Here is a 20,919-nt window from a genome sequence, read left to right on the forward strand (position 1 = left end):
CCCTGCACCTCATCTACAGGCCCCCAGGCCCTCTCACAACGTTTGCCGATGACATTACTGCCATCCTGGTAGACAAAACCAAGACAAACTCCCAAATTCTACTACTATGCGACCTTAACATTGGCCTACTAGACCCTAACGACCATAATGCCTTGGACATTGCCAGTACTCTCTCTAACCTAGGCTTCTCACATCGCATCTGCGAACCCACCCACACCAAGGGAAGAACATTCGATTGGGCAGCCCATCTAAACTGCAATATTAATATTATCTCAAAACTCCTGTGTGCTTGGTCTGACCACCACATAATTATCTTCAACATCCCCGCCAATGACCCATACACTAAACAGGACATTGCACCCTCTATCCCCACAAGATACGAAAAGGATATCACCAGGGACAAATTGCTCCCCATCATTCTGCCCATCCTCAACAAAGCCGTACTGACATATGATGACCCCACCATCCTAGTTGATACTTTCAACAGTATCATGCTCAAACTAATAAATACTATCGCCCCTTTAAAATCTAGGAAACCTAAACAGCGTGCTCACCTTAACTCGTGGTTCACCCCACAATTAAGAGTACTACGCATAGAAAAACGCAACGCCGAATCCCGTTGGAAAAGTCTTCCCTGTGTTGCCAACAAAGATAACCTTACCATAGCGTCCCTCAACTACAAGGAGGCTATATACCAAGCAAAAAGGCAGACTTACAACATGCGTATATTACAAGCGGAATACAACACTAAGGAGCCCTTCAAAATTCAAAAAGAACTAGAATCTCCTTCCCCAGCCCCCCACCCCATCCCCCAACACCTAGAGCAAAGATAGCACCTGGTGTGCTAACATCCAAAAAGCTCTCCTCACCAAGATATCCACCCTACAATCTAAAATCAATGAGAAAAAAAAATGCCTTCTGACTGTCCTTCATTCTAATCCCCCCACCAGTAAAACTGCCCATCACACACACACATACACCGTTCAGATTCTCACCACTCGCCATTCCAGAGGTGGAAAATATCATCAGCAAACTCAAACCATCTGGCAGGGCGACACTTGCCCTGCGTTCATTATTAAGGAATCTGCGCACAAATTTGCCCCTTTCATCAATGCTCTCATTAATTCTTCTTTTCACTTTGGCATTGTACCTGACAATCTCAAGGATGCCTGGGTCACCCCTCTTCTAAAAAAACCTACATTAGACCCAAGCATACCAACCAATTACAAACCTATTATGACTGTCCATTTCCTGCTCAAAATCCTTGACCATGCAGCCTACCTGCAGATACAGAATTACTTGAAATCCTACAAACTCCTTGGTCTGAGACAATCAGGCTTCCGACCTAAGCATGGGACGGAAACAGCACTTATTGACCTCAAAACACAAACTGAGGATCTAAAAGACAATGGTAAAATGGCCCTGCTATTACTTCTTGATCTATCGGCGGCATTTGATCTGGTCAACCACCAAATCCTTTGTCGCCATCTTAAAACAGCTGCCCACTTCCCGGATAAAGCCACCACATGGATCAGATCCTTCCTGGATAACAAGTCCATGAGGGTCTTCTACCCATCTGCTTCGGCTGAACCATCTCCTGTTCTATGTGGGGTGCCACAAGGCTCCTGCGTCTCGCCGACACTCTATAATGTGTTCACTAAAGCACTTTTTGACCTACTTGACTATCTGGGTGTCTCGTACACTAACTATGCCGATGACACCCAGCTACTCATCCCCATCACAGTTGACCATATAGTGGACACCAAAGCCCTTAATGATGTCTATCAATTCATACAGGCCTGGATGGCCCAACATGAGCTCTGTATTAATGATGACAAGACAGAACTCCTCATCCTAGGTTCCCAATACCGGTTGAACAGACTCGATCCGTCATTCAAAGCCTTTAACATTGACAGCAACTCTAGTAAGGTCTCCAATGACACCAACACTTTAGGAATCTATCTCGACTCCACACTATCGCTCAAAAGACAAACCAATGCTCAAATCTCTGCCTCTGCATATACTTGCAAGGTCATCACAGCATGACTCCCCTTCCTAAGTACTACGAACTGCATTACCTTTGCCAGGACTCTGGTTATGTCTAAACTCGATTACTGCAATGCTCTTTATCTAGGGACAAACCAACGTAACCTCAACAAACTTCAGGTTATTCAAAACAACGCCATCAGGGCAGCCCTAAATATCTCCAGATCAACACACATCTCTGATACTAGGAGGAGTATACACTGGCTTTCAGTATCACAAAGAATATTTCTGAAAACACTTGCCCTTACTCACAAATGTGTGACCAATCAGGCCCCCATCTATCTGGCCAACCGCTTTTTTCAACAAACGTCCACCCGCCCACTGAGAACAGCCGACGCTCACTGTCTGACCATACCTAGATACAAACAGCAGAAAGCAGGCGGGCGAGCTTCCCAGTTCTTGCTTCTAAACTCTAGAACTCACTGCCTATCTCTCTCAGGACGGAACACTCCCCCTCCTCATTTAAACACAAAGCCAAGCTCTGGCTAGTCACCCTTAACGATTAAATTACTGCACCTCTGGCTTTCTCTATGCCTCTGTCTGTATAAATTGTAAACCATATATGCAAACTTTATTTTGTTTTCTGCTTGTATAATTTGTGATTCTTTTTGTGTATATTTGCTTCTTATGTACATATGTAATTCGTTTATGCTGTATTACTTTGTTACTGTAACCAAGACAGATGCCCTTGGGCCCGGCGCGGTATACAAATAAAATAAATACAAATACTTCCGCCAACTCCTCTGAGATGTTTATATAGTTAATTCTTGCATATGTGACGTGAGGTGCAGAATAGAAAGTATAAACCGTGGTGTCTGGGTGTAATTCCCGCCAAATGTCTCGTAGTCTATATGTTTCCATCATCCCTGCTACCGCCGTTTGGCCTGCATCAGCCGGTTCAGGCAGATCAGGAGCAGCTGTTTGCCTGTCCCTATTGGTATCCGCCCAGAGGTTAAAGTCCCTGCCTAGTACCGCATGACCTGCGGCCTCCAGCATTATTTTCGATATCGTACGCTGTAGGAACCCAGCTTGTCTCACATTAGGGGTGTACAATGTTGCTAGCGTGACCGCTAGACCGCTCATAGTACCCACCACCACCAGAGCTCTCCTCTCCACATCCATCCACAACTCTGAAACCTTAAGATTCAACCCTTTTTTGACCAATATCCCTACACCTGCTTTCTTAAGAGGGCCGGATCCCCAATATTCCATCCCCACTTTAGGCTGTAAAACCCTACATTCCTCTCCCCGTGCATACTTGGCCTCCTGCAGAAATAGCACATCTATCTCAGACATTCGACATTCCCTGTACACCGGAGACCTCCTTGTAGGGGAGTTAAGCCCCTTAACATTAAGTGTGCAGATTCTAGCGAGCGCACCTTTCGCTATGTTAGAAGTTGCTGCCATTACCTATCTGGGGCTTGTCGCACGCGTATGATAGACCTTAACAAATCTGGTTTCCTTATGTAACACAAAACTTCACATATCTGCATAATTCACATAACGCAACACTTCACATATCTGCATAATACTTTATTCCTGCCCTCCCCCCGGCCCCGGCCCCTATCCGTCCCCAGATTCCCTAACGGCGTCTGAACCAGCTTGGCTAACCTCTCCCAGCTGGAGTCGGCCCACCAGTGAGAACCGGAATTGCACCGGTCCCATCTCAAAACAATCAACTAACCATTGAGCCCCCTTTCGTTACTCCCTCCTCCCTCCCCCCGGGACTCCTAAATCGTCACATTCCTCCAATATGTCAGTGTTACTTAGGCCCATATGCAAGTACCTCTTGACCTCAAATGGTAAGCCGGATGTCTGCAGTTCTCTCCGCCCTGCTGCCAGCAAACCGCCAAGAGATAATCTTCTCATTTCCTGGGCTCACCTGAGTGTCATGCCTCCGTATCTGGGGATGCATTCATCCTCATGAACTTCCTGGAGCCTGGTATTCACCTCCGCCTCGGGCCGTTGATGCGCCATTGCCTATCATCTTCACTTCTTCCTCCTTGGTTTGCTTCTTCTCCCTGGTCACCTAATAGGTTGGCTGAACAGCTTTGAATGGCCTTCTCTGATTTCATCTTGACCGTGATCCCCTCGCATTCGAATGTGAGAGAGAAGGGGTAGCCCCAGCGATATCAAACGCCCTTTTCCTTCAACCATTTGGTGGGCGGGATGCACTTCCTTCTCATGGCTAATGTAAGAGACGACAAATCCTGGTAAATCGAAACCCTCACCATATCTAGGGGGATCTGTGCACTGCGCTTGGCCTTCTCCAGAACCCTGGCTTTGTCGGCATAATTGTGCAACTGTGCCAGGACTGTCTTTGGGCCCCCTGCGCTACCTCCAGCTCTGTGTATGCAGTCAAGTTTTGGTTTGTCATTGGAGTCATCTTCGAACAGAAGTTTCATGAGCGTGTGGAGGGTTCTCCTAAGATCTTGTTCAGTCCCCCCCCCCCCCTCTCTCTCTGGAATGCCAAAAATGCGTATGTTAGTGTGTCTTTCTCAGTTTTCTAAATCATCAATTTTCATGCAGAACTCCCTTGCTTCAATGTCTGCAATTCTCTGGTCCATTTGGGATTCCAGTGTGCCAAGAGAGGTCTGGTTATGCTCCACCTCCTCAATTTTTTCTTCCATCTTGTCAATCCTCTGTTATTTGGTCGACTTTCACACCTATATCGGCTCTCATACATTTCATTTCGCTCAAAAGGTCCACTACGTCGGTTTTTGTTGCGGCCACCTGTGCTCCTGAGGTTGCCATTCTGGAGTTGGGCTGGGGGGGCTGCGTCAGTACCATGCGAGGAGAATCTATATGGTGCCAGTTTCTCCTTGATGTCCATACACATGTAGCCCAGGATCCTACGAAGAGGTGCGTTCGGTACAACGTGCTATTCTCCAGGACCTTGTGCAAGCAAGAAAAGGATTCTTCAATTGCGTGGGTTGAGAAGAGGGAACGCGCCCCAAAAGTGGGGGCCCAACCTTCTCAGTCGTGGATGACGGTCAAGATCGGGCAATAGGACCGTACATTCCAGGTGTGTCACCCCTGAAGAGAAGGCCGGAGCGTTACAGGATCTAGGCTGTCTCCCAATGTAGACCTCCCACAATTATGGTTAGAGTGAACATTTTGGCGATTAATTCGAAGTGGTTTACCTTGAGAATGGCCAAAATCTCTTGCCTTTTGGGGAAGCTTGGCGTTGAGGAGGGCACACGCTCTGGCAAACAGGGGCCCAATCTTCAGAGGTCTGCTTTCGGCGATCACCCCCTTGTGTTTGCATTGATGCGTGGGGTCTATCCACTATTCTCCAGGCTCAGCTTCACGCTCTCATGCAATGTCTTGGCACGTACGGCCCTTTTTGTGATAGGACGGGCTTCTCTGCGCTCATCAGGATGCTTCCCGCTTCAGCCTTCAGATCTTCTTGCGTGTCATAGACCACCGTCATATGAGAATGTTCAGGCATGCATTGGACTGAGGGGCAGCCCTCTGCCGGTGGACGCTGTGTTGTCCTGTTGTGTGCAGGGGGTTCTCCAAATGCGTGATTCCTAATGACACCTTTCCCTAAGTGCAGCGTATTGATCATTTCCACGTCACTGAACCTTTACCACGGGGTCGACACTTGATGCAGATGATTTTAGAGTGATTCCAGGTGCGTAGCACGAGGTACTGGAGGTACTGTGTGTTTGCTGAACGCGAGTCCAGTTATTAGATCATCTTAGCCTCCCCTCATATGCATCTGCACTGTAAGTGAACCATCGCACAAATACGGCAACTCCCCTCGGTTTGTGCGCACCTCTCAGAAACAGTGCGTGCACCAAACCACTTCAATAGACGCTGAGTACCATGAATGGGGGGTCCTAGGTGTAGCCGGCGCAAGTCTTAGCAATGTGCTCAGGAGTCCAAACTAGTTTGCGCTTCTGCACAAGGCCAGAGCACGAACGTTGATGTCAACTGTCAGGCAATATGCTGGGTGCGTGGGTCAGGGGAGGGCCTGTCCACATAGATGGTTGCCGTAGTTAGTGCAGGGGTGAAAATGATTTAGGTGCTTAAAGGTCATTCGCTCACATCACTGGGCTCGATCTCCAGGTGCACCCCTACAAGTATGGGACACAAATGCTGGCTGCCGGGCCGGGTTACTCACTCCATGGAGGGGCCACTGCTGTGGAGCCGCGCTGTGGCGAGAGCACCAGGGTACTCCTTCCGGGGCCTATAATCCAGATTGCGTGGCGGGAGCTCCTCCACGAGCGTAGAACTTGCGGCCTCGGCTGGTTGCAGTTGGGTGAACGGCCGCCCAGCCTTCCGAAATCGGGGTGGGAGACTGTCCGCACCAAGTCTCTGGGCACCTTCTCCGTCAAGGTCCACCCCACCGGACACTGCGTCCTCCAGGTTCCAGTTATTATTTTGATGCCGAATGCTGCATCGGAAGGAAGGGGAGCGAGTCCTGTGCTAATGTGGGACACAGGGCAGAGGCCGTGAGCCCGCTTTCACTGGGACCACGTAACACCGCGATGGAGACGTGGCTCTCGTAAATGGCAGCCCCGCGGTTCCCTTCTCCACTTGTCGTGTCACGGTGGCCGGCTTCAGGGAGGCGCCCCAGCCGTTGTGCCCTCCTTGATGTAGTAGGTGCCTCCTTCTGTCCTCACAGGGCAGTACTCCTCTCCGGACCCGCCGGCGCTCACGTGGACCCAGAGACCACAACGCAGCTGAATCTCAACTTGGGGCACACAGCTTTCTCGGCAAAATCACATCTGATTTCTTTCGGGTTTGCTCTCAAATCGTGCGGGTCACCTTCATACACTGGATTCTGTCAACTGCGTGGGGGGACCTATAGTGGGGGCTCAGACCACTTTTTAGGGACTGTGGGATGGAGCTCACATAGAGAAGACGTTCATCCGCGCACCCCCTGGTGGCCGGTCCAGGTTGCTCCTTTTTAGCATAACATAAGATCCTTGTGTATTCTTAAAGGTTTTGATGGTGTCCCATTTTGCCCAAATCTAGACAACTTGCTGACAACAGGAAACCATTCAGAACAATACTACAAGAACGCACAATCAACAATTTCTCTACTTGCAAATCTGCAAAGCAAAATCAAACTTACAACCAGCACAAGTAAATCTGCTTCTCGGAGCGCAGCTGAACCCAGAGAAGGCACTAGCCTTCCATTTTCTACAAAGAGGACAATATGAAGAAGGCTAATTAAACTGCTAGGCATGACAGCTTCACATATCAGCCTGGTACCACACCTAAGACTCCACATGAGACCTTTTCAGGAGTGGCTCAACACACAATAGTCTCGCGCCATGGGGAGCTAGAACGAATCTAGCAACGCAGTGTCATAAGGGCTTTGTAATGCTGGAATACACACAACATGTTAAAGGTTGACTGTTTGCGGGTCTTCCGTGCAGCTTACCATTAACTCAGATGCCTCCCTACAGGAGTGGAGAGTACATCTTCAGCACATGTGCACCCAAGCAACGTGGACAAACATGTAAACAAAATTGTACATCACTAACGTCGAACTAAAGGCAGTGAAGAAAGCTTTACCCTACTTTGAAACACAAATTCAACAAAAAAGTGTCAGCATAAAGATGGACAGCATGATAGCAATGTTTTCTATAAAAAAAGCAGGGGGGAGCACAGTCCCTAAAACTTTCCAAGACAGTGTAGCACATTTGCAAGTGGTGCATATCCAAGGTCACCTGCCTTCAAGCCCAGCCTACCCCAGGATAGACAGTTGCCTGCCAGACAGCCTAAGCAGAAGTGTTGTACAAGAACAAATGTGGGAGCTCAAGATAAGAGCACTCAGATGAGTTTTTGCAAATCGGGACACTCAAAATATAAATCTATTATCAACCAATACACATACAAAATGCTCCCAAATTTGCCTTAAGGTTCCCAGAAAAGAGGCCCTTTAGGCAATGCACTACAGATATATTGGTCAGGGATATTTGTTTGTGCTCCCTGCCAACTCCCCTAAACTACAGGATAATATACAACAGAAAAGTCTCACCCTAATATGAATTGCACCAGCATGGGCAGCACAGGTGTGGGATCCACACCTGCTACATATGGTGGTTCAGTCTCCAATCAAATTGACACCAATGCATGCATTGCTAACACAACAGCACCATCAAATTAATTACACATCCTAGTAGCCTGGCTCCTGAGGTCATAGAATGTGGCCCCTTGGAGCAACCACAGTGATGCATGACAATACTAAAGTAAGTATGCAAATCTAGCATCCACACATACTATTACAACAAGTGCAAAAAGGTGTGTCATCTGTTGTACTAACCATCAGGTCAACCCTATGGATTGTACATCAAGAGATTTCTTCTTCACTTAGGGCTGGTATTTAATTACCCTAGAATACACAGGGCACTGGCAGCTTTCGCTGCATGTCAACAAAAGATGTTGTGGCGGCTTGTTCCAGTTGTTGACGCCTTAATGGGAGAAATCAAATGCATAGACCCAGTGGTTGCGTGATCAGCACAAAACTGGGATTTAAACAAGGTGCTACACAGACTAATGTTGCTTCCATTCATATGAGTACATTGAAACCGCTTACTTATTAGATAGCATGTGTGGTGGCTACTACTGCAATAATAAGAGTTAGTGAGTTACAAGCACTGTCAGCCAATGAACATTTTGCTATAATACACACGGTTAAGGTGGTATTTAGAATGCATCCTATGTTTTCACAAGTAGTTATACTTATATTTGATGTCAAGCAGTCTATTGAACTTCCTACATTCTTTCATAAATTAGAGCTTAACAGTCCTTAATCTCACTATGTGTAAAGATGACTGTAATGTTCTACATGCACAGAGGAAAGAACTTGTAAAGCTTCCAATTTTTCCTGTTTTTTGCAGCAGTATAAGAAGGCACCCCCGTTACAAAATCTACCATCGCTGGGTGGATTTTTAAATTCATTTAAAGTGGTACACATTAGCTCACAAGCTGCTAATGATAACCCTAAAAATGCACACCTCCAGAGGGCAACATTCTGCACTGGCATTCTGCCAAGGTTCTGCTAGACACTATTTGCAACGTGGCAACATGGACCTCATTGCATACATTCACAAAACAATTCTGCACTGATACTCAAGCAAGGACAGACAGATGTGGGACAAGGGTCTCTCAGGAATCTGTTCTCTGCTGTGCCTTTGGCGAACCAACCACCACACATGAAAACTGTTGCCTAGTCCATGCAAAGCATGTGAATCTAAACAGATTCATCAGCTCCGGAAAACTAATGGTACTTACCGAGCAATAGTCTTTGTGATGCTTACAACTGTTCATAATCATATGTGCCCACACAACCTCCCTGTGCAGGAATACCACAAAACACAATGGGCCTCATTACGAGTATGGCTGTAGCCGTGCCTGTAGCACAGGCACGGCTGCCGCTGGTATTGATTTTTATCCGGCGTCCAGAAAAGGGCAATTACCGGGTAATTATGACCTTGGTGGAGACGATAATTGCCCTTTTTCTGGGTGCCAGAAAAAATTAAACCCCATTCTAATTGAGCCCTATAGGGCTCAATGGGAATGGGGAGGGTGGTAGCAACGGTACCGTTATTAACTGTACCGTTGCTACCATCAAGTTCTGCTCGCAGGTGCCGGTACGGCCACCCAGTAAAACCTGGTGCTGTAAGGGCACCCACGAGCAGAACTCATAGTATGGTAGTACGGTAGCAATGATGCCGTTAGCGATACCGGCACCGTTATTGCCTTACCACCATACTCGTAATGAGGGCTAATGCTTTATACGATTGCACAACCTGCAGTCAGTCCAATACAAGTACAGAAAACAAACAATCGGAGGGCATAGGTTTCAATGGGCATTGTGGGAGCCCGTACAGGTAGAAGAGAGCCAGTATGACAGTAAAACATCTGACGATGCCTACTTTTACTTTTAAAGGACACAACTGAAAATTCTCTGGACTAATCACTAGATTTGTTTTTAAATAGATACAAGCACTTGAAAGACTATTACTAAGTAAGATATGTTTGCCCTAAAGGATCCAAATCAAGAAGGAATAACAAGAGCACATACAATTAAATAAAACAATTGTCCATTTGATCCACAGGATTTTGTCATGCGCTATAAAGGTATTGATGATCATTGGATTGGTCTGAAAAGAGAAAAAGATGGGGAGTGGACATGGCCTAATGGTACCGCCTTCAACAACTGGTGAGTTCTTCAATATTCAGTGTTGGATTGTGCAAGTATAAACCATTCAAACTCAGTTTTCATCAATTCAGAAGAGGTTGGAATTCAACATTGTGTAATCCTCTCCTGGGACCTTTATTATTTAAAGTGCAAACACTTTCCATACCAGAATTGCAGGCAAGAGACACCTGTTATGGCAAACACACTGAGCTATTTCTAATGTAAGGCAGTTCAAGCCGGCTGTCTAGGATGCCTTTAGCACTTGGGAAAAAGTAGGGGAGCCATAATGTCACTACTAGCAGAAAATATAGCATAATTACAAGGGAATGGGCATGGAAACAGCACTTTGTTTAAGGAGGCATAACTCATGTTGCTGACCCTGCTGTCACACTGTACATGCCTGCAGTGTCCTGGACCCATAGATAAAAGTCAGTAGGCCTCATTACAAGGAGTGCGGTAGAGGGTTAACGGCGCCGGTAGAGCTGCCGGGGCCGTTAACCCCCTACCGCCTCATTACGAGGTCTGCTCGCGGGTCCCGTTAAGGACGCCTGGTAAAAACCAGGCGTCCTTAGCGGGTCCTGCAAGCAGACCAGGATGCTAACAACGGGCCCGTCATTAACGGGTCCGTTGTTAGCATCCTCCCCAATACCATTGAGCCCTATTGGGGCTCAAATGGGAATGGGGAAGTACCGGGTCCGGGTACCTGCAATGGGGAAATACCGGGCCCTCCAAGGTCGGAATGGCCCGTTATTTCCCCATTCCAGGGACCCGGTATGGGGTAGCCATGCCGCTAAAAGCGGCATGCCTACCTCCATACTTGTAATGAGGCCCAGTGATACTAATATTTGATGGTTCAGGCACTCCGGCATTACAGCCCAGCAATATAATGCCTCAGAGGTAGCTAATGAGCTACCTCATGCACATCCATGTGTAGCGTGTGTGTGGGAACTAACAACAGTTACAGAAAAGCTATGTGCAGGACAGAATTTGGGACTTTTAAATCCCCTATCTACTGTTACATGATGCATAACGTGTGCACTGCTAATGTGAAACCTATGCATTATGGAAATTATACATATGCCGGTCTGCATTTTCAGGGATAAGTGTGTTTTCTTTGTTATTATGACCATGACCAATTGCACATGAAAGTTGAGACATGTGTAACTTGCTCATGTTTTAGACATGGCTCTTTGTGGATACCATGAATTGAAAGTTACAACCTCACGCATAGCTTACACATGTTATAACGTAATGTACAAGTGTTTTTCTCCATCTTTATGAGTCATGCATTCTGATCAGAATGTTATGTTTCCAGGAATAGTGTTGAGTTCAAAACCATGTTTTTGTTAATGGTGGTAGTGAAAGACAAATGCACATTTTATTATGTGTTGTGTACAGCTGGCGGTGAGTTAGTTAAAGGGATATTGTACCAACCTCAGCCTAAGGGCCTCATTAAGAGTGGCACTATTGGTAAACACATGTAGTATGTATTTTCAATACCACTTCATTGTGAGTTGGGATCCCCGAGGTGATTCTCTTCATGGGATACTTGGAAAGTACTTCATAGGATAAATACCTTCTGTGTATCCTACTCATTACTTTCTATATTCCCTATACAGTGAATATCCTAATGTTATCCTAACTTGTAATTAGTTGCTATCTTTAAAAAAGTGATACTTAAAACACAGGCCTCATTATGAGTATGTGAAACATGTGGGCCTCATTATGAGGTATTATGGTGGTAACAAAGACGTCTCTGCTTAATTATGAGAGTCCATTATTCCCCATTATGAACTACCACTGGACTTCATTGTGGAATAGTGATATTAAAGCATTAGGTGGTACTGCCATCACCATTACTGCCATTCTCTGTGGAGGTAATACTTCCATGCATAAGTGTTTTTCTTGAGTGTGAGTTTACAAACCCATAATCGGAAAGAAACGATGAAACAGTTGGTAATTGTATTACCACCTGTTTTGCCCACTTTCACTCAACTGTAATTAGGTTTGTGGTATATTAATTACTCCTTGTTGTTAGAATACCACATAATTATGAGTTGGGATGATGGGATATTTACAAAATGGGGAATTTAGAAAGCACTGTATGGGGTAGAAAAAACTGTATTTACCCCATCCAGTGCTTTCTATGCATCCCTTTCCATAGGTCATCCCAATTCATATATGTCCCAGGTCATCCCAACTTCTACATATCCCAGGTCATCCCAATATCCCAGGTCATCCCAACTTCTACATATCCCAGGTCATCCCAACTTCTACATATCCCAGCTCATCTCAACCTCTACATATCCCAGCTCATCCCAACTCACAATTAAGTGGTTTTTAAAATACCACTTTTTTAACATTACCTCTGTACTCATAATGAGGTCCCACTGGTTACCACCATGCTCACAATGAGGCTGCATGTCTGCATCTGCAATAGTGCCAAAAAGGCACACAGAATCTTGAGTGGGGGCAGGTGGAGGTACATGTATGGAGACAATAGCTGCTGGGAATCATTCCGAGTTTGGCAGAGTGGTAAAAAAAAGTGTTGGTAATCTGTTACTGCCACTATTTTTGCTGGTAATGCAAATATTGCCGTTTTTACTGCTCCACAAAGTCCCAAGTTCGGCCTTAAAGTGGAAGATTTACCGCCAGCATCATACTGGTGGTAATGCTTGCGATAATTCTACCAAATATCCCATGGAGTCCTATGAACTCCAGAATTGGGGACTAAAACCGCTCTACAACCACTTGTAACCCCATGGTAAACCCATAGAAACCAAGTGTCGGTAACTGATGTTGGCGGTAATTCTGCGGACTTACCATCGTATTTCTGCCAAACTCGGAATGAGGCCCAATGTGCCATATTTATAATATGACAAGAAACCAAAAAGCATCTACCTGACTATTATAAATCAAGTCTGTAAAGCACTTCCTTTTTTTGAGGGTGGTCAAAACCACAACACCATCTGCCGACAACCCCATATATGGAGTACACGCCAACTGGAGTGTAGAGTTTGCCCAACACCCAATGGATTCTCACCCACTCATTTGATAACTCAAGTACGAGACATTAATGAGGACGTCATAATTGAACTCATTGGAAGAATCTAATGATCCTTCAACACTACTCTCTACACAACAATCAAAGGATGAACGTGAGTCTTCAACTCTACAGCCCAACCTGTTGGGAGCCATACCGTCATGAGAACGGTATGCACTTGTTGGGTGGCATACTTCCATGTCAAGATTATGCACCTGTCGATATCCATACAGTGATGAGAACAGTGTGCTCGTGTTTGGTGACATAATGTCATGCCAAGAGTATGCACATGTTGGGAGCCATATCGTGATGAGAATAGTATCTTCATAGTTGGTGGCATACTCTCATGTCAAGAGTATACACATGTTGGGAGTCATGCACTCATATTAATAGTATGTACATGCTGGGTGGCATACTGGCATGCCAAAAGTATCCACATGTTGTGAGCCATACAATCATGCCAATAGTATGCACATTCTGGGTGACATATGTTCATGCCAACAGTATGCATGTGCTGTGTTGCATACTGCCATGCCAAGTGTGTATACATGCCGAACATATTTTGGGCATGCAGGGTGCTGTCATGCCAATAGTATGCACATGCTGAATAACATATTGTCACATCAAGGGTATGTGTATGTTGGGAGCCAAGCACTCGGGCCAATTGTATGCACATGCGGGGTTGTATGCTGTCATGCCAATAGTATGCACCTGATAGTTGACATGCTGCATTGCCAGGACTTTTTGCATGTTGGGACCCATGGCAATTGTATACACTATGTGACATACTGTCATGCCAAAACTATGCACATGCTGGTGACATGCAGTTATGCCATACGTATGCAACTGTTGGGAGTCATACAGTAATGTACATAGTGAGCACATGCTGGTTGGCATATTGGAATGCCAAGAGTATGTATATGTGAACCATACAGCCATGCTAATAGTATGCACATGGTGGGAGACATACTGACATACTAACATTATGCACATGCAGGGTTACATGCTGCATTGCTAGAATCCATACACTTGTGCTGAGTGTATGCACTTATTTATTGTACATTTGTAAGGCGCTTATGCAATAAGAAATTGTGTTACTGTCATACCAAGTGTATGCACATGTTGTGGGCTACTAAGTAATGCAAATAGTATGCACGTCCTGGATGACATACTGTCATGCCAATAGTATGCACGTGCTGGGTGACTTATTGCCATGCCATGTGTATGCACGTTGGGTGCCATACTTTCATGCCAGTAGTATGCATAGGCTCGATAACATGCTGTCATGCTAAGAGTATGTACATGTTGGGGCCATGCACACATGCACATTTTATGTACATGCTAGGTGATATGCTCTCATGCTAAGAGTATTCACCTGTTTGGAAACAAAGTCTTGACTATAGTGTGCACATGATGGGTGACATACTGTCATAACAATAGTATGTGCTTGTTGAGAGCCAAACGCTCATGCAAATTGTATGCACATGATGGGTGACATATTGTCATACCAATATTATGCACATGCTGGGTGACACGCTGCATTGCCAAGAGTTTGTGCATGTTGGAATCCATACACTCGTGCCAGTAGTATGCACATGCTGGGTGAAATGCTGCCATGCCATGAGAAGGCACCTGTTAGGAGTCATACAGTAATGTATACAGCGAGCACATGCTGGGTGACATACGTTCATATCAAGAATATGTACATGTGAGCCATACAGTCATGCCAATAGTATGCACATTCTGGGCAACATGCTGCATTGCTTGTTTGTGCATGTTGGAATCCATACACTCTTGCTGATTGTAAACACTAGCTAACATACATTCATGCTAATTGTATGCACATTCTGGGTGTCATGCTGTCATGCCAAGAGTATGTACATGTTGGGAGCCATACAAACATGCCAATGGTATGCATGTGCTGGGTGACATATGTTGGGTGTCTTGACCCACGTTTTGATTATTATGCTACAATATTTGGGGCTGTGGGCTTACAAAATCCAAGATGGCCGAAAAGCCCACATTGCGCCAGAATCTAGGAAAACTGCGCAGTTTTGCGCACATCAAAATGGTCGCCGGACCTGCCACCCACCAGTGCGAGTGTGCTGGGCTAGGAGTGCCATGAGTGAAATGGTGCCAAAGGAAAAACAGCAGTGCCTGTTATCTCAAAAGAGTGCTTTGATATCACCTTTGTTTCTCTGAATTCAAGCTCAAAATGCCCATTTCAAACATTGCAAGATATCCAAAAATCTCACTGAACACCAGCAGACATTTGGCAGAATGAAGTCTTGTGTGCATACAAATCTGGGAAGAGAAAGAGCCTAAAATAATGTTTATAATGAAACTGGCTGAGCTGTGGATGTCAGAAGTTTAAGCGAAATTGGGCTTAAAGCCACTAAAATCTAAATGTTTAAAATAAATGAGTGACCTACTGTTGAGTGTCACATAGTTTGCAACTGTTAAATGTCATAGTTCTGAACTTAGAATCAGCGTTCTAGCTACAAGTGTAAAAACTGTAAGTTTGATTTGAATGAAGAAAAACTGGGAACAAAAGTGACATTTAGCTGAAGCCTGGCTTAAAGAGATTGAATTCTGCCTGACAACCACCCCCGACAGGAGTTGAAACTTGCTCAACAACTGTTCCCAGGCCTGGCCTGCATTCTGCTGCCCCTGCCAAAAGGAGATGACACCTCTCTGATTGAATTAGAGGTGGAGCAACTGGGGACTGCAGGAAACTGAACAATGAGCCTTCCAGGGCCCAGGCAAATGTTATATTAGGGGGGGTCGTAAAATAGCTTCTTCTTGGGAGAAAATCGGGGCAGCAGTGCCTCTGTGAACAAGTTGAGTTGGGGGAAGTGGACAAACTAGAAATTCCACCATGTGCTTTGGAAAACCACACCCCTTTGGGGCCAGAACATAATTTTAAAAAGATGGATAATTCATAGTGCGGACTTGTCAAAATTATATAAAGAATATCATCATTCTTGTGATTTTTTCTGTGCACATTTTAAGAGGTGTCAGGACCCTGTGGGATGTTCTGGGGGGGTAGTAGCGGAAAATAGGTTGTTACTCCAAATGTATGTATGTTAAAAATCTGACACTTTATCATCTGAAACCCATATCCCTTGTGCACATTCGTGTAAAATCTGGAAAAGTTTGGAGGTTGTCTTCTGGATGAAAAGGGCAGAATCCTGTCAGAAGTCCACACGACATCTTACAAAGACAGGGATCGGATGGTTTGGTGCTACATAAAATACGTTAACTGGACATATAATATTAGAAGAATTGTACATAGATAAATAAGCATTTGGATCAAAATAGATTTGTGTGCAATTTGACAAGGGGAGGATACTCTGACCCATAAACAGACCTCATCATGGTGACACTCCATTTCCTTCCCCCAATCAAGGGAGAGAGGAGGACTTGGCCAATGATAAGTTTGAGGGGCAGGCTTAGTTATGCCTACGCACACACCCATTTTCGAAAGAAATAAAAAGAACACTGAAACCCAGGCAGGGACATTCACTTCCCACTTCAAGCTGATTTCTTGCGGAGCGTTTTGCCAGGAGACACCAGATCCAGCACTTAGACTTCAAATCCAGACAGAGACCAGAACTTTGAATTCAGACTTCAGAATTTGTCAGCAGGCCTCAAAATCCTTTGCAAACTGATTTACCCCAGACTTCCAAGGGGCACATCAGAATAAAACAGCCGGGCTGAGCTGCTTGATTCTGGCCTAGAACCCTGTAACCAGAGACCCAGAAAGCAGAGCTGTACCCGGAACCAGAGACCAGACCTTTGTGAAGTGCTGAGTGCCAGACCAGACGCTGTATCCAGAACCGCTAGCGGAACCAGAGATCCAGGACCAGAGAACCAGTACCAAGAGGCAAGCGAACCGCAGCCAATCCAGACCCGATCCGTGACAAAGTCGCATTCCTGTCCAAAACATAGTGTGAGTACTCAGTCAGGACTGTGCAAAACCCAATCTCTTAGTTTAAAATAATCTAATTCAAACTATTTTAACCTATTGAGAACTGCATAGAAATCTTGTGTCTCTCTGTCAATTCAAACCTGAAAACTGTCATCTGTCATTCTGAACTTTAAAATTTCAAATCCGAAAAACTACCTTTACTAAATCGTTCGTATCTCCGGAACCGATTGTGATAGAAGCGAGATTTCTTAACGCTAAGATTCTAGGCTTTCCAACGAACCTAGAACCGACTTCCTACTCCTTATACTTTCTCCGTAATCGCGCCCGACGCACTTGCAAAAAGTACCGCAATTTGCGATTTGGCCTGAGTTCTCTACCTGTAAAAAAATAGCCGCTTTTGCTTGAACTGCTAAAATTCGTTTGCAACCTGATAATAATTCATAGAGCATTACCAAAGTGATCCTGAACTAATACAAAATAGATATCACCTACCCTGAACCTCCTAGAGGGAATTAAAAGCAATTTTAGCACATTTCTCACTTCATTGTCATCACATTCAAAGCATTTTGGGCCTGTGTTTAAAACGCCTACCTGTTTTCCTCTAAGCTTGCTGGGGGGGAACTGAATTTCGTATTATATTTGATTGCATTCCTGAGAACTGTGTACTTTTCTTTCCATCTCCTTATATTGCATAAAGGGGGGGAGTGAATTGTCAAAGAAAAGTGATTACATTGTCTTTTGTTGAAGTCATATCAAGGTTATTTCTGTACTGCCTTTTATTCATCTTTGCATCTCCTTGAAATCATAAAGCATTCTCAGCTATCCTCTCCTCTATACTACTCCTAAGTAATTAAATCTGTGTGCTATTATAACATTATCCTTTATTGATCACTGTCATATTCTTAAGTGCGATATCAAATATTAATTTATTATAAAAGTGTGATATATATATATTGTTTAATTTTCAAATAAACCTTTTAAATTTGCAAAACAAACCTACTTCTTGGCTCAGCGGGGTCAGGGGGATTCTGAGAGAGGGGTGTTATAAAAGGGTTGTCATCCAGAGTAAACGAACTGGACATAAAAATACATCAATAAGGGCTTCCATCAGCATCCCAGACTAGGCATTGACTTAGCTGTAGTGTTGAATTGAAGTCGCTTACACATACTGCCATGCCAATAGTATGTACATGTTGGAGCCATAAAAACATGGCAATGGTATGCCAAGGCTGGGTGGCATGCTGTCATGCCAAGAATATGTTTATGCTGGGGGAACTACAGTCATGCCAATAATATGCATATACCGGGTGACATACGTTCATGTCAAGAGTTTGCACAGGGTGAGCAACCACAAAAGATTATGGATGCCAAGATGATGGATACAAGGTTTTTTATTTATTACGACGCATCTCCTTGGCCACTCAAATAACAGTAAAGTACTGCTATAATCTATTCTCTCCACGTTGGCATACATCAAAAAGTCTCTTTCTTAAATTGGTTAACTTCCTGTCGCCCCGAGTCTTTCAGGGTTTCTCCTAAATGATCGTCCTTTGGGCTTGTCCCCTGTTGCTGTTCGGGTGCGGTCATCCTTGGTTCTTCCTGCATATTCTGTACACACTCCGGGGTCTCTGCCACCAGTTTTATTAGCAGATGGAACTTCGCTGTAGGTCGGAAGGCGAGCCACTTAGACCTTTCGGACCCAGTTTCCACAAAGTTGCTCTCAAGGGTCTTGTCACATCACTTCCCTCGGCTGCCTATTTCTACCATTTGCAGCGCCCTTCTCTCTCTGGGGTGGTCCAGACCCTCCCCGACATCACGCCAAACACTACTAATTTCTTCTCCCGCTGTGGTCTTCTCCCCTACAGATTAGCCCCTCACCTCTAACCTCTGCCTTGGGTGATACTTGCCCTCTTGTGTCCTCCGGTTCTCATTGGTTCTGGACTTCTTAGTCCTGAACACATCCTCTTCTTCTCCTGCCTGCTCCTGCAGTTTCCATCCTACCTACACCCATACATTTCTCCTGCTATTGGTTGATGCTCTCCCCCGGCATCAGATTGTTCTCCCCTTCTGCTCTACTTGATGTGTTTCCTTCTCCCTCTATCACCTCCAGGGTCCTATGCTCCTTCCCCACTTCCGGATGTTTTCTCTTCTACGCCTCTGCTCCTTCCTGTGTTCTTCCATTCTCCTTGTACAAGCTGCCTCTGAGAACACCTGCTTACTCTGAACTCTGCTCCAAACACCCACCTTTTGCAGGCCATCCCTTTTACCCCCTATCTTCTGCTTGTGATAAGGGACTTCAGATGTGAGCATTAATTAGCTGTCTTGCCATTGACCCATTGAAAAACGGTGTGTCTCAGTTGATGTTTGAGTCCTTTTTAGGGGTCATATTATCAGGCTTGACAGCGGCTTTGAAAAGCTGTTCCAGAACCTTGAAACTGTTCAGCTCATCCCTGTGCATGTACAGGAAATGGGCTGTACAGTTCGGGAGTAGAGCAGTGTGTGCAGGGAGGAGGGAGCGACTTAGCTCCTGCTTGTAGCACAAAAGAGCCTGGCAATTGTGACACAGGCAGCTACCAGGAGCTACTTTTGACTCCCAAAGGCATCTGGTGCCATTCAAATATAAATGTGTGAAATGAACTGTCTGGTCGTAACTTTGTATGATAAAGAACTCAGACACATGAAGAAGGCAAGGCAAGTGGGAATTTGTGTGTGCAGGGGACGGGCCCTTGCCCACTGGCAGGAACTATGTAGGTTTGACCTCAAGTCCTCCCCTTACCACATTGGGCCAATCATCCTTTAGCTTGCAGGGATACCCTTACCCATAGGTCACCCCAACAGATGTCCCCAAAACAAGGATTTCTGCACAATGACATGCAGTCGTGGCAAGAGCATGAACATGTTCGTAAACACGAAGGAAGAGGCGGTGGGGGACTGTATGTACTGTACCCCCTTGCCAGCACTACTGACTATGCCACTGCAGATAGGTGCACCATGGCATTACTTCTAGTGGAAGATGGAAATGGGCTACCGGCATCAACCGTGCGTGCCTGCCAGCAACAATTGGGAATCACACAGACTCTTGTGCATCGCCTCACCAAACCCAGACTGGTAGTAGATGGGGAAGGAATACATGCGAGCAACAGCCCTATCAGGACTGCTTCCTTTACGGCCCCCCACAACCTATATCATGTCACCACTTCTACTGTCAGTGATTGGGGAGGGCCTGTGATTGGACACTTCTTTGCCCGACGTCACTGGTTGGAATTAATTAGTATGAATGTGTTGCCAGACCCTAGTCATGCCAGGACCGTGAGCATGCAACCATACCAGGAGCAAAGGAATTCTGACACTGTAAATCTCGCCATTCACACGAGAAATGTAGACGACATGGATGGTAACAGATGGTGCTCTCATGAATGCAAGAATTCAGATCGTTTACACAGGTAGGTATTGTGAGGAGTCAGAAATGAGAGTCGGGCAGATGTTTGCCATGTTTTTGGTAAAAGACTTTTATTAAAATAAAAAGACTTTGGTTTAGGCCTCTCTAACCTAACTCTAGAGGAATTTCCTTACCTAAACCAAAGGATCGGTCTGTGCCAGGATGCCAAAATCAAACTGTCCGTGTGTACAAACGTTCTATTCTGACCCTCATACTATAACTTAAATTATAAGGTGAAAAGGGAAATGTCTTTTACCTTCAGTGATTTCAAAAAGGAGTTCACAAAGGAAAATTAC

At 45.3% G+C, this 20,919-nt stretch overlaps 1 protein-coding gene across 4 annotated transcripts in view; it reads left to right on the forward strand.

The window, feature by feature from the left end:
* Window positions 1-20,919, forward strand: part of LOC138580154 (C-type lectin domain family 2 member B-like) — a 401,198-nt gene that overhangs the window by 340,651 nt on the left and 39,628 nt on the right. For all 4 annotated transcript variants that reach the window (XM_069650479.1, XM_069650482.1, XM_069650480.1 and 1 more), the window contains one exon: window positions 10,128-10,231. In XM_069650479.1, the coding sequence (XP_069506580.1) occupies window positions 10,128-10,231 (104 nt within the window). The remainder of the gene's footprint in view (window positions 1-10,127; window positions 10,232-20,919) is intronic.

Source organism: Ambystoma mexicanum, chromosome 3p, assembly GCF_040938575.1.
Source record: "Ambystoma mexicanum isolate Mex_15411 chromosome 3p, UKY_AmexF1_1, whole genome shotgun sequence".
In the NCBI taxonomy this organism is placed as follows: Eukaryota; Metazoa; Chordata; class Amphibia; order Caudata; family Ambystomatidae; genus Ambystoma; species Ambystoma mexicanum.